General features: G+C 34.5%; 1 protein-coding gene across 1 annotated transcript in view; it reads right to left on the minus strand.

The window, feature by feature from the left end:
• Positions 1 to 14,712, minus strand: part of LOC137235753 (uncharacterized) — a 184,912-nt gene that overhangs the window by 22,911 nt on the left and 147,289 nt on the right. The window contains exon 4 of the mRNA XM_067758609.1: positions 5,029 to 5,291. Coding sequence (XP_067614710.1) covers positions 5,029 to 5,291 — 263 coding nt within the window. The remainder of the gene's footprint in view (positions 1 to 5,028; positions 5,292 to 14,712) is intronic.

The following is a 14,712-nucleotide window of genomic DNA, read 5'->3' on the forward strand; positions in this document are numbered from 1 at the left end:
ATCGCCATAAAGGTGGACCAGGGGTGACTCTAGAATGAGTTTGTACGATATGATTATCAAATTAAAGGTATTAATGAGAGTTTTAAAAGGGAGTGGTGGTAGTTGTATATGTGAAGGCGTTTTGCAGATATCGACCAAAATGTGGACCAGGGTGACCCAGAACATCATCTGTTGGATACCGCTAATTTATTTATATATGTAATACCTGCCAAGATTTTAAGGGTTTTTTATTTCGCCCTGCAGAACTTTTTCATTTTCTTCTACTTAATATGGTAGGTGTCACAACCATTTTATAGAGTTTTTTCTAAAGTTATATTTCGCGTCAATAAAACAATCCTTACCTTACCATGTTTCATCCCTTTTTTTCGTATTTGGTATAGAATTATGGCATTTTTTTCATTTTTCGCAATTTTCGATATCGAAAAAGTTGGCGTGGTCATAGTCGGATTTCGTTCATTTTTGATACCAAGATAAAGTGAGTTCAGATAAGTACGTGAACTAAGCTCAGTAAAGATATGTCGAATTTTGCTCAAGTTATCGTGTTAACGGCCATGCGGAAGGACAGACGGAAGACTATGTATAAAAACTGGGCGTGGCATCAACCGATTTCGCCCATTTTCACAGAAAACAGTTAACGCCATAAAATCTATGCCCCTACCAAATTTCAAAAGGATTGGTTAATTTTTGTTCGACTTATGGCGTTAAAAGTATCCTAGACAAATTAAATGAAAAAGGGTGGAGCCACGCCCATTTTTAAATTTTATTTTATTTTTGTATTTTGTTGCACCATATCATTACTGGAGTTGAATCTTGATATAATTTACTTATATACTGTAAATATATTAAATTTTTTGTTAAAATTTCACTTTAAAAAAAATTTTTTTTTAAAAGTGGGCGTGGTCCTTCTCCGATTTTGCAATTTTTTTTTAAGCGTACATATAGTAATAAGAGTAACGTTCCTGCTAAATTTCATCATGATATCTTCAACGACTGCCAAATTACAGCTTGCAAAATTTTTAAATTACCTTCTTTTAAAAGTGGGCGGTGCCACGCCCATTGTCCAAAATTTTACTAATTTTCTATTTTGCGTCATAAGTTCAATTCATCTACCGCTTCGCTTTCGTCGCTTTATCGGTCTTTTGTAATGAATTATCGCACTTTTTCGGTTTTTCGAAATTTTCGATATCGAAAAAGTGGGCGTGGTTATAGTCCGATATCGTTCATTTTAAATAGCGGTCTGAGATGAGTGCTCAGGAACCTACATACCAAATTTCATCAAGATACCTCAAAATTTACTCAAGTTATCGTGTTAACGGACGGATATCAAGATTCAAATTTTTTTTCGATCCTGATTATTTTGATATATGGAAGTCTATATCTATCTCGATTCCTTTATATATGTAGAACCAACCGTTATCCAATCAAACTTAATATACTCTGTGAACTCTGCTCAACTGAGTATAAAAAAAATCAGGACAATCTGAGAATTGAAAAAAATATATTTTTTTTTTATATTTGACGTGCGTTAATGGGACAGAACTAAAGCTCGTTTTTGTAACGCAGTGTAAAAACTCACCGATTTAGATGTAGCACACATACATATTTCTACAGTCAACTAAGCTGAATATAGATATAGATGTAGTACGTCCGAGCAACGCCAAAGAGCGGGTCGATATTTTGGACAAATAAATAAAGATAAGAATTCTCACTTAGGAATTACTTAAATTACTAAAAGCGCCGACACATAAGCACTCTTTCATATTGATGCGTTTAACACAAGCTAATGCATTCCAATAATATCGCCGCAATCAACCAAGATGTTGCGTTTGTAAATATGAAGGAACTTCAGACTTGGCAATTGAAGTTTATTACGCCTTGCCCATTCACATACAAAATTTCGCGAAGCACTGTTGTAAACATTCTCCCTATACAACAAAAATACTTGTTAACATATTTTGTGTCGTAATCGATTGTTAAATTGCAGTTTTTAATTGCGAAAAATATTAGAAAATTTACCAGCCAGTGGGAAAAATAATTTCACTTGCAAAGTGTGCCAACACCCTTAGCCAAAACAACTGTAAAATTCTTCTTCTTATACTTTGCTTGGAATACAATTTGGGAGATGGCTTCTTTTCAATATCAGATGGCGCCAGTGTCGCTCATTCTACCGTTCTGCATAAAAATACGTGCAATCTACTCGCAATGCATAAGCTTGTGTTAAACTCATCTATATGAAAAACTGCTTATGTGTCGGAGCTATAATCAAAGTTGCAGTTGCCGTTTTGTAGGCAGTACTAAAAAATTTTAAATAAAAATATGATAAAAAAATTTTTAGGACTATCTTTATATAAATGGTCCAAAAAATAGAAGGCAATTTTCCCTTTAATACAGACATAGTCTTGTTGAATTTTTACTAAAAAACTTCAACAATAGCTCTTGTAAAAGAATTTTGGGATTCAAATTATAAAGGTAGAGCGCGTGCTTAAATTTTAAATAATCAATTAGTTAATCCCAAGTACATGGATTGCCTTAAATTGAAAGATTGCGCTCCGCCTTTATAGTTTGAGATCCCAAAATTCTTTTACAAGAGCTATTGTTAAAGTTTTTTAGTAAAAATTCAAAAAGACTTTGCCTGTATTAAAGGAAAAATTGCTTACTATTTTTGGTCCATTTATATAAAGGTAGTCCTTAACATTTTTTTATCATCTTTTTATTTGAAATTTTTGCAACTCTCTTACATTAACAAAATATTCCTTAAGGGAATAAAAGCCATGCATTTGTGCGGGCTTAACTCTTGTGAAATATTGTTTAATAATTTATAGCGTGGTGGGATGAAAATTTGCTTAGATGTGATTTCTATACAAAGATAACAGTAATGGATACAAGGTCTGTTGCATGGGATTTTATGCACGATTGTTTAATACTTTGTACCCTAATTTCAAATGTAATTTTTTTTTAGCAGCTCTTGTTTCCGAAATATGTAAAAATTATAATTATTTTTTTTTAATAAATAAAATTCATAATCATCAATAACAGTGAGTTTAATTTTTATCTACGAGATTTTCTTTTATGAGTTGATTCAGGGGCACTACTCTTTTTTTTTTTTTTTAGCATCCAACATATTTTGCTAATTGTATACATAGAATACATCTAACAAATTTGTGGTTTTTAAAAAGTAATTCATAATCAATGCTCTCAGTAGTGCATCTATTTTTAAGAATTCATCAGTGTTGAAAATCTGTGATTGACTTTCTTTTCAGGCGCGTGAAATTAGTTGGTCTTGCTGACAGGGCACTACTCTAGATGTTCCGTCAGTAATCAGCAAACATATGCGCGTTCCAGTGTACTTGATATCGCTCTTCCAAAGTGCGAAATTCCTAGTGAAAATGCTTACCCTGCTCTTCACTGAGATCGCTAACATATTCAGGAAGACCGTCAAGATGGCTAAGGAGATAGTATATTTTGATACTCGTGTACACACCCAGGTGTTGCAAGTGTAGTATCAGTTGGTCTATATGATCAGAGAAGTTAGGACTTGGCAGCTTCTGCACTCAGGTCCTAAAGCATGTTATTCTTAAGCGTGACCAAAGTAAGATAGAGAGAATAGCTACCAAACCTGTGATGTACGTTTTCTTCCTAATCCGCCATTAAAGACTGATGGAACTAAAGTATTTGTGTGGAGAATGGATGATTGTGATCAAAGTAAAAAAAAAACATTAAAGAGTGATGATTGGTCTGTATATAAGTGGAAGGAACTTCGAGAGAAATTTTCGGCATAGCACCATTTATTACAAAGGCGGGTCAACGAAAGCAAAAAAAGCAAAAATGATGCTTTATTTTAAACGCACTGATCAATATTGAACAACCCGTTTTCTAAGGCCTTTGGTGTATCAAGCTGATGAAAAGCAGCTATTCTTTTCGAGGAAACATAGGACCTCTGCTTTCGGGACTTTCTCAGTTAGCAGAGCACCAATAGTATTTTCGGGTTATAATATTCAGCTAATATGTTTTACAGCAAAGGTGGGTTGGTACTAGATAGTGTTGGATAGTGTACTGAGTTTAAGCGATGATAGTTAAGTCGATTATGATCTATGGGGTGCTGATCAGGTAGAACTGCGCTGGATATGGCGAGCTTCACCAAAATGTTATTTTCAGCACAGTCGCTGAATCCGATGCTTTAAGAATCACACCAACCAACTAATCACACATAGAATTAATGTCGAGTTAAACATAGTCCCGAGAGTATTTGAAAAAGAGGACTGCAGCTCTGTCGTTGGTCCTGCTTCGGATTAGCTGCCCGCTGTTAAAACCTCACCTTAGTCTTTCCCAGGAGAGATGACTGGGGGTTGTTAGCTGTTTCACAGGTTGAATCCGATCTAGTCATAATTTGTTCACCTACGTTAGAAGACAGACAAGCAGCAATATTACTACATGTTACTGTAGGAATAACGAAACAAACGAAAGTAAATAATGTTTATATGCCATGAGTCGAACGTGCTACCGAAGATTTACGAACCACGTCTAAAAGAGCTAATTTGGAAGCCAGTCTCGACAAATTATCAGTACTGGTCTTTACAACATTCATTACCTTCATATGCCTGCTGCAAGGAAACTCATCCTAGCAAAACTTAGTTTTTTAGGATCCAGACCAATGCAGTCATCCACTAGTTAGAGGTAATTGCGTTAGACTGAAATACTTTTGAGACTGCCAAGCTGCCTAATATTAGTAGGATCATCTTGAGGGATAAGCCCCTTCGTAGACACTCTCTACCGATATCTTCTTATTCTCATTTGTGTAGTAAAAATATCCAACTTACGGTTTATATTGCACTGCTATTTAAAAAATTACTGCATTTATCTACTGACTAAAGTAGATAATTTAAAATTTTTTGTTTACCTTCTAGTCGAAATATATGTAAGAACTTAAATACTGCGTGCAAAAAGTTAAATAACAAGAAAAATTTATTCACACACACACAACAAACTAAAACACAATAACCATTTAAGCAATGTGCAATTTACACTCACCTTTAGCTTCATGTCACCGTGTTTGAAATATCTTTTACGTACACGAAATTCCAATCCTAAACGCGCTACCTCTAAGCCCTCATGTCCGACAATAATCGGATCGTATGGTCGTAGGAATGTACGATTCGCATGTACACCATTAATTAACCAACTAAGATGACACACAGGCTTGGACGGCGCCGACGTGCAATTTACGCGCACAATGTCGTCGATTTGATAACGTGGTTGACCACCAGTTATTTGCGGTCCATGTTTTGGTGTAACTGTGAAGAGAAGAGATCAGAGCATAGATTTTAGTTCAATGGAAATGGCATTAATTGAAATGCAGAAACGCATGCAAAATTAGTAACGGGTACCAGTTGGGATTTATGATGTAGCAGAGAATATATGAATGCTTGAAAATCAGCTGCAGTTCTTTTGTAAATTAGCACGTATGTATGTACTAAAGAGCTGAAGTCCTTTGTAAATTAGAACGTATGTACTAGGGATGAAGACTTTCGGTATTTATTACCTACCGGTATTTGCGGGATCTGAATTTATAGAAATAGTATAGATTTCCAGCAGTAGAAATAGGCTTTTTGACCATTGTTTGCAAAGTTAAATAAAACTCCACTATTTCGGCTCGAAGTTTCGCTAAGCACCTTAGCTTCTTCAGGAGCGAGTCTGAATTTATTTAGTAATTTTTATCACAAACAACAACAATGTACATAAAAGAAAGTTGTTGAAAGAAATTTCGGTTAAAATTAAGCAAAAGGATTATTTTAGTAAAAGACTTACATATATAAATGTATATATCCCCGGATTATATCGAAGGCTTCACAAATTACACAATTTCACTATAAAATAACTAAGTTATGCATATGAATTATAAATATAACAAGTAAGGAAGTCTAAGGTGAAACCGAACTTTACATACCCAGCTGTACACTTGAAATGCTGTCGTTGTTTGTTAATAATGTTACAACGCTGCGCATACATATACATACATATTGTTCTATTCTGAACTAATTTTCGTTTAAAAGAAGCAAAAAGGATATAGAGGCTAACACCAATGACCTTGAGCGAGTAATAATGCAGTTTTCCTTCAGATATGGGGATTTCCCTATTGTTTATTTTAAAATAAATATATAACAGAACAATAAACATAAACACACAAGTGTCATTGTACTTTAAAGCGTTATTACAATAAAAATTCAGGGTAATTAACGAAATTTTACAACTTTTACTAGAAATAGCTTATTACCTGCATCTACGTACTTTTACAAAATCTTTTATATAAATTTAACCGATTTAATCCATTTTTACTTATAATATTTCCTGTTAAACACCAAATTTTTCGTCGAGTTATGGCTCCAGAAACGTTGGGAAATGCATTGTAAGTAAGGGGCAGTGCCACCCAAATTTTCCAAGATTTGTTTTTTTCCATTTCTTGTTATAATGGCACAAAATACGATCGGTACAAAACTATTTTTCGCTAAGATTTAACTTATTTTTTTCGTCTAGGACCCTTTTAAAAATCTTTTGTATAAAAGTGGGCGTGGTCTTTAACCGATCTCAAGAAATATTTCTTCCTCTAGGGAAAATTTGTGTACCCAATTTTATTACGATCCGTTAATTTTTCTTCGAGTTATTGCTCCCGAAATATAGAGAATTGCTTAGTCGTAAAAGGGAGAGTGCCACACTTATTTTAAAAAATTTGAAGTTTTTCCTACTTATTGTTATAAATCCACTTGGCAAATGAAATACCATTGATATAAAGCTCTTTTTTGCAAAGGTATGGCTTATTTTATTCGTCCATGACCCTTTTAAAAATATTTTATATAAAGGTGGACGTGGTCCTTTACCGATTTTGTTAATTTTTCTTCAAAGTATTCCTTATAGTAAAGGCAAACCCTCTGTTCAATTTTGTTATGATAGGTGTAACGATTTTTGATTTATGATTAATAATATTTTTAAAATGTATTTTATCACAAGTGGGCGGTGCCACGCCCATTTTAAAAAATGTTTCCAAATTTTTATCCAGAGTCTCAATATCAGTCCACTCTTCAAATTTCAACATTCTAGGTGTATTATTTACTAAAAATCAGGTTTTTTGTGTTTTCCAAAATATTATATATATAAAAAGTGGGCGCGTCATCCGATTTCGCTCATTTTCAATACCAATCTGGTTCCAGCTAAGCTCGTGTTACAAATTTTGTGAAGATATCTTAATATTTGCTCAAGTTATCGTGTTAACGGGCAGACGGAGAGTCGGACGAACGGACGGACTGATGACTTTGTTATATGGAAGTCTATATCTATCTCGATTCCTTTATACCTGGACAACCAACCTTTATCCAATCAAAGTTATAATACCCTTTGTACAAGTACAGCTGAGTGTAATAAAAATTATAGTAATTGGATACTATCGAACTCTAGAACATTTAGGCGAAGCTTTTGTTTTCTAAGTTTTATCCAATTAGTCATACGGGGATATTTTTTTTCTAAAGACTTATGGAGACCTATGTTTTCTATTCCGATTTCAAATGATAACTGCTTAAGGAGTGTTATTATAATACGGAAAGCTTTTAGTTGCAGAACACACTTAGAAGGTATGCCAGATCACTTTCGACAGGCGACACTGCTGAAAGAACTTTTTTGTAATGTTGATGTTAATTCTTCCATTGGCTGAACTAAGGACCTTCGGTATGATGGGCCGGCATCCTACGTATATACCACGTCCACCCTGTTGCAAAAATACTAATATATAATCAATTTAACCAATAAATCTTACAATTTGCATCAGAAATTATTAAAGTTTTACCGATAGGCATTACAAATAGCGACAAGAAATACGTATGTGAACCACAATATTAAACAATATTGTCTGGAAAATAACAATTTAGTATGTATAGTAGGGGCTCATATATCATAATGACTACATAGTATAAATAAATAATTAAAAAAAAGTTTGAATAATTATTTTCTATCTTTTAGTATTATTACTACTTAATGTAAGTATTGCTTTCAATAAAACCGTTTAACTTAAAAAATTTTTTTAATTTATTTTATTTCATAGGTCGCTTTCTATTCATGTATGTATATGTGTTCCAAATATGAGCGAAATTGGACCACAAATACGATTTTTGTGAATATCTCGATCGTTGCGCCACCTATCGGCGTTTATTTTCTTATTATTGCATTGTCATCGGGTTCTGAAATACCTTCCAAATTTCAAGCTTGTAGCTTATCGGGAAGTTACTTAAGTTTAAATTACAAAATTCGCGCTGGCAGTGGAGCCTGTCAAGTCAACCAAAATAAAACCGTTTAAAAAGGTAGCTTTTTCTGTCCCTATGTCCCTTTGAATGCTTAAACATTTAAAACTACGCAACGGATTTTAGTTCGGTTTTTTTAGTAGATAGAGTGATTGAAGAGGAGAGTTTACGTGCATAATTACATCCATTAAACAGTGGCGAAATACAGTTATTTTTGAAGTTTCTAATGTGATGTATATATATAAAAGAAAGTTGTGTTAGTTACACTATTTATAACTCCAGAACGGAAAAAGCGATTTGCCTGAAAATTGGTGAAGTGGTAGCTTAGGATCAGGAGACGGATATAGGGTACCTTTTATCCCGTTTGGCTAGGGTCTTTAGATCGAAACGTGGACCTGGTTAATCCTTGGATATGTTTGTACAGTACAGGTATCAAATGGAAGTTGTTTATGAGTACTTTGATACGGGATATTTTTCGTATCCCTGGGTGACTAGGGTATCGAGATATAGGCCAAAACGTGGATGCGAGTACCCCTAGAATCTGTTTATAGAATATGGATAACAGATGAAAGCTGTTGATGAGTGCTTTAGGAGGGGGTAATTTTCATACCCCTGGCTGAAGAAGGTCTCGAGATATAAGCCAAAACGTGGGCACGTGTACGCCTAGACGATGTTTATAGAACATGGATATCAAATTAAAGCTGTTGATGAGCGCTTTAGTACAGGGTAGCTTTTATACCTATTTGTGACGAGGGTCTCGAGATATAGGCCAAAACGTGGACGGGTACCCCCAGAATGTGTTTATACAATATGGATAACAAATGAGAGCTGTTGATGAGTGTTTTAGTACAGAGTAGCTTTAATACCAATTGGTGACTAGGGTTTCGAGATATAGGCCAAACCATGGACCCAGATACCCCTAGAATGTGTGTGTAATTTGGGTATCATATGAAAGCTGTTATTGAGAGCTTTAAAGTAATTTTCATTGTGATATTTAATTTAGTCGCATCGGGCTGGCAAAACTGATAAATATGCATGCGAAGCCGAAATAAAGACATGAGCTAATAATACCCACATACCTATTTACATACGTCCTATTCGATTTGCCTGAAATTTGGTATATAAAATTTCCTATATTATATTTACGATCCTTTTCTCCGGGAGTTAGACCAGAGACGGGCGGGGACTGGGATTAGGACTAGGACTGGGGCTGAGACTGGGAGTGGGACTGGAACAAAATACGTGCCACCCTCTGGGACTGGCAATGAGGGATGAAGAAGAATGAGAAGAACTTGATAGAACAGAAAAAGTTGGGAGAAAGAGACTGAGAAAGAGATAGAGTTGGACGAAGATAGAGACAGATGAATTGAAAAAGACGGAGGGAGGAGTGAATAAAAGGATTAAGAAAAAGTAAAGAGGGGTGGAGGGCAGAGTTAGACGGAAAAAGCTTATTAAAATGTATGCAGATAGACCAAATTTAGGGCAAAACAACGTCGGCCGGGTCTGCTAGTATGTATATAAACCAAAATTTTGTCTATAAACCTAAGAATAATCAATAAAATTTATAAATATTGAAAACTACATCTGAGATTATAAACCTTTAAGTCGATATACCTAGAAAAGGTGGGCTGGTCATTTCGTGACCTTCACAACACGTGTGTAAGTTTTTCTTAACGTAACAGAAGGGTTAAGTAAATATCAGATCCCATCAGACCTAGATTTTTATACTTAACGTGTACGTGTATACAAGGGCATTTAATTTTGATTAGTTATTGGTAGTGCGTAATGACATAAAGGAATCAGGATAGATGTACTTCCACATATCAAAATTATCAGCATCGAAAAAAATTTAGATTTGCCATGTCCTTCCTTTCGTTTACATGATAACTTGAGTAAAATTTGAGATATATTAACGAAATTTTGTATACTGGCTTATATGATCGTAGAATAGAGCTGCATGAAACATGGGAGAATTCGTACTATAGCCACGCCCACCTGTTCGATATCAGAATTTAAAAAAAATGGAAAAATGATTTTATTGTTCAAATTTGATAATTATATTAAGCGCAGGCCTGACGTTTCCGCTGCTCCATAACCACCTAGATTCAATGTTAGGATAATTAGAATGATCTGAACAGCTTCGCTTGGCGTTTTTGTTAGAGCACCACTTATGCTGATCATTCTAGATATGTGGACTTTACCCAGCAAGTTTATATTTGACACCTAGTTCATGGGTGGCCACCATACGTTTATCCCATTAATTAGTATGAGTCGGATAACCGGGATATGAATCCAGCTGCATATATTGGGGGCGAGTCCACATTTTTTGCTCTTTCCCACATATATAATGAAATATACGCTCTGTTTTGTTGCTGAATCAAGGTGTCCTTGCAGTTCAGCATTTTGTCTGCTAGGTTAAGGTATGCGTCGCTTAGTTCTGGTGAGTTTAACGGTGATATTTTGTATTTGGTGTGAAGAACAAGCTGTACTTTATCGCAATCGACGCTAAGCTGTCTTCAGGAGGTGCATATGAGGACTTTTTATTTAGGATTTGTACAATAAAAGGCTTTCGAAACCCTTAGCAAAACTTTTCTACGGACTTTATTATTTCTCCTATTCTGCAGAGTTATGCTTTTTTTTCTCTTAAAGAGAGTGTATTTGGAAAAGAATTATTACATTTTTGTTAACGATCTTAGGATTAACATTCAATAATCCCTTGATTTTTATAACTTAAAAGAGAGTGTGATTTCGGGATCCTGGCGTCAATCTCTAGTATGTACATACGAGTAAAGATGAACATAAGTAAGAATGGCTGTATATGAAAAGATTTGGGTTGCTATATTTGTAAACTCGTTTACTACTATTCATACTTACATATATATGTAAGTTAAGTAATTCAAACAGTTACCTAGCTTATATACTAGAGACCGCAAAGTTGCAGTGGGTAAGTTTAGAGTCGATTAGCCTTACAGAGTTTTTTTTTTTTTTCATCTCCTCATGTAATATTAGCATTTCAGAATACGAAAGCTTATTCTGCGGTTAAACATCTGCTATGAAAATTCCTTACACGATATGTCCTTCACGCTTGAAAATGTTTAAATTTACAGCAACGAAAAACTCCGGGTCCTCGAAGTGACGTGCGCCCAAAATATTATTAACAAGTAAGGAAGTCTAAGTTCGGCCGAAATCGAACATTACATACCCATCTGTACACTTGAAATGCTGTTTTTGTTTTGTGCGCTTAATAGTGTTACAAGGCTGCGCAATAATACATATACATATGGTACTATTCTGAACAAATTTTCGTTTAAAATATGCAAAAAGAATACAGAGGCAAATACCAATGACCTTGAGTGAGTAATAATGCAGTTTTTCTTCAGTTATGGGGTTTTTACTACTGTTTACAAGTAAGTATATACAAAAAAAGTATAAGAAGGGCAGGGCTATTAACGAAATTTTCCAACTTTTACTAGAAATAGCTTATTCCTGCATCTACGCACTTTTACAAAATCTCTTATATAAAAGAAGGCGATTTAACGAATTTAGTATATTTTTATTGAAAATATTTCCTGTTAAGAGGCATACATGTGCACTAGGGCGGATCGATTTAAAAATCGCTCATTGCTCTGTGAAAATCGTATTCTAGGTATCAAAATAAGAAACTTTGCCGAAGGAACCATACCTCTAAAACGAATTCTGATGCCCCCCCCTTTGGGTCGAACTTTTGTGTAGGGGCAATTTCAATTCTACCTGCTGTGTCTTGTGGTGGCTTAAAAAAAATAACAGAAGCAATTTTACGATCTGCAATTGTGTCGCAGTGATACCTTCATTTTTTAAAACGGTTGAATAAAAAACCCACCAACTATGTTTACGACATGCAAATGCATCACAGTGATGCCTTGGTTTTAAAAGGGGTTTGTAAAAACGCTAATTTCTAATACGTTTTTTTAATTTCTTTCCTATTACTAAGTTAACTTCATTTTTTCGTTTACATATGTTCTGACTAAAAAAATTTCTAAAGAGAAAAATACATACATAGTTGATAACTAGCAAATGATGATGACACGCCGCGAGTGTCGAAACAATTGTTTTGCCAAATAAAGCAAACATATATATATATATATATAAACGACTATAAGGAGTTTCAATTTTAATTCTTTATTGTGTGAGTCGTTTACCGCTCTATATTAATTATTTAAATACATAGGCATTTCAAAGTGGGATTTTTCAAAATTTGCCCCTTCGACCCAAAGGAGGGACATCAGAATTCGTTTTCTTACTTACGTTTCTGACGTTCCTGCGTCGTTTTTGACGCATATGTAGTTATTCAAACTTTTAACATATAAAATGAATTTAAGTACGCAATAACTTTTGCAAAATTGTGATTTTTTTATTTATTTTACAAAAAGTAGTCATTTTTATTTTAAAGAATTATTAGGCAAGCTTATTTTCGATACATTTAATGCATATGTTCCTATTATGAACGGTCTTGCATGCCCCTTTTTTACAGAAGCGGCAAATGGTAGTGTGCATATTATTTTTGGAAGCTTCATTTTTTTCCCAGCACATCAAGCACCTTTGTCTGCCTTTTATTTGTTGTGGAACACTTTTTGCTCCAGTAGCTTGTTTAGATGTAATATGTTTAGATGAGGAAGAAATTTCAACTAAATTTGCTGCTGAACTGGTTCTCGGCTTTACAGTTCTATTTTCCATATATGGTGTGGCTAGCAATAATCCTAGTTCCTTTAGAAAATTCCTTCGCATAGTTGTTTTCTGGGTACACTGCCAATCAGGATTAATTTCATTGAAAATTATGAATGCGTTCAAAGCAGATATGTCTATTATATTGGCAAACACAGCCATGGGCCATCGATTAGTTTTCCTCTTGCAACTATAGCATGAAAGCATTTTATCAACTGTATCGACTCCTCCTGTTTTAAAAGAAAAACAAACTTGAGTCATCGAAAAAAAAACATATAAATAAGTTTACCATACACGGACCTTTTGTTTTATTATAGTAGTTTATAATAGATGATAGCCTTTTAGTCCCGTCTTGGACTTCGATAGAGTTGTGCAAAGTACTTTGTAAAATTGTACATTTATTTTTCCTTCCAATGTAAGAAACAAGTGCAGTATTATTTGTGAATGCGAATGTTGACTTGAACAATGGTAGGTTTTTGCATTTTAGGAGAATTGGAGGGATTGATGTCTTATTTTTTCTCATAGTTCCCACCATTGTAATACCTCTTGCTAATAATTCCTGGCCGAGGCCATATGAGGAAAAAAAATTATCCATTGTCACGTTGTGACCTTTCAACCCAGAAAACATATCCAAAACAGCTCGTTGACCCTAATTTTTTTCGCATGTGCTCACACCGGCTGGTTTACCCAAATATGGCTGTATTTTTCTTACGTAGCAACTTTCAGAGCAGACACACAACCAAAACTTGATTCCATATTTTTCTGGTTTGGAAGGCATATATTGCCGAAACTTGCACCGGCCTCTTAAACCTAGTAGCTGCTCATCAACAGTTACACATTCGCGTAGGTTGTAATAGTCTGCTAATAGATCTGACCATTTTTTAAATACCTCTCTGATGGGAGCAAACTTATCTGCAGACGTTTGCTGTCTGCGACTCATAGCATCACCAAAACGAAGTACTTGCGTTACATATTGGAATGTATTTTTTGACATTATAGCTCTAAAAATCGGCCGACCATACTGTGCATCGAATAAATCTACCAATTTTTTCATTTTTAGATCTACAAATTGATTTGTAAATTTTGTTTATAACATTATTCAATAAAAAATTGTTAATGCCTATACACGCCAGCTAAAATCAAAATGCCAGTATACGCTTGAAGTAAAGAAGAATCAATTTGAATGCAGTCTTCACCATGGTTAGCTCTAGCAAATGCATTTGTATGCTTTAGAATAATATTTTCCAGATGTGGTGATAAAAAAAAGGAGAAACGAATCTTTTATATTGCTAACACGAGCTTTAGCATATCGAGTAACTCCAGGTAACAGATTGATAATACTCTTACTTCTGAGTCTACCATTGTGCTGCTGAAAAGGTTCTGCCTGCCATATTGTTCCATCTTTCGAAATGTACAATGGATCACCGTTTGAAGCAGTACCAATACCATCTAGTAGATCGATTATTATTATTATTATCTTCTTCGCATTCACTACCATCCAAGAAAGTTTCACTTTCACTACCTCCTGACACATCAAGCATATAATCATCACTTATATCGGAGAGGCTGCAGCTATATTCATCACTTTGATTTATAAGAGCTCCTATTTCCTCACTCGACAAATATTTCGGTTGACACATATTATTTATTTCGTGAGTTTCTTTTATTTTATATAAAATTTCACAACCTAATCACAAACACCTTCTTCACTTGCAAAAATGACATTTGA

This window comes from Eurosta solidaginis, unplaced genomic scaffold, assembly GCF_040869045.1.
Source record: "Eurosta solidaginis isolate ZX-2024a unplaced genomic scaffold, ASM4086904v1 ctg00000221.1, whole genome shotgun sequence".
NCBI lineage: Eukaryota > Metazoa > Arthropoda > Insecta > Diptera > Tephritidae > Eurosta > Eurosta solidaginis.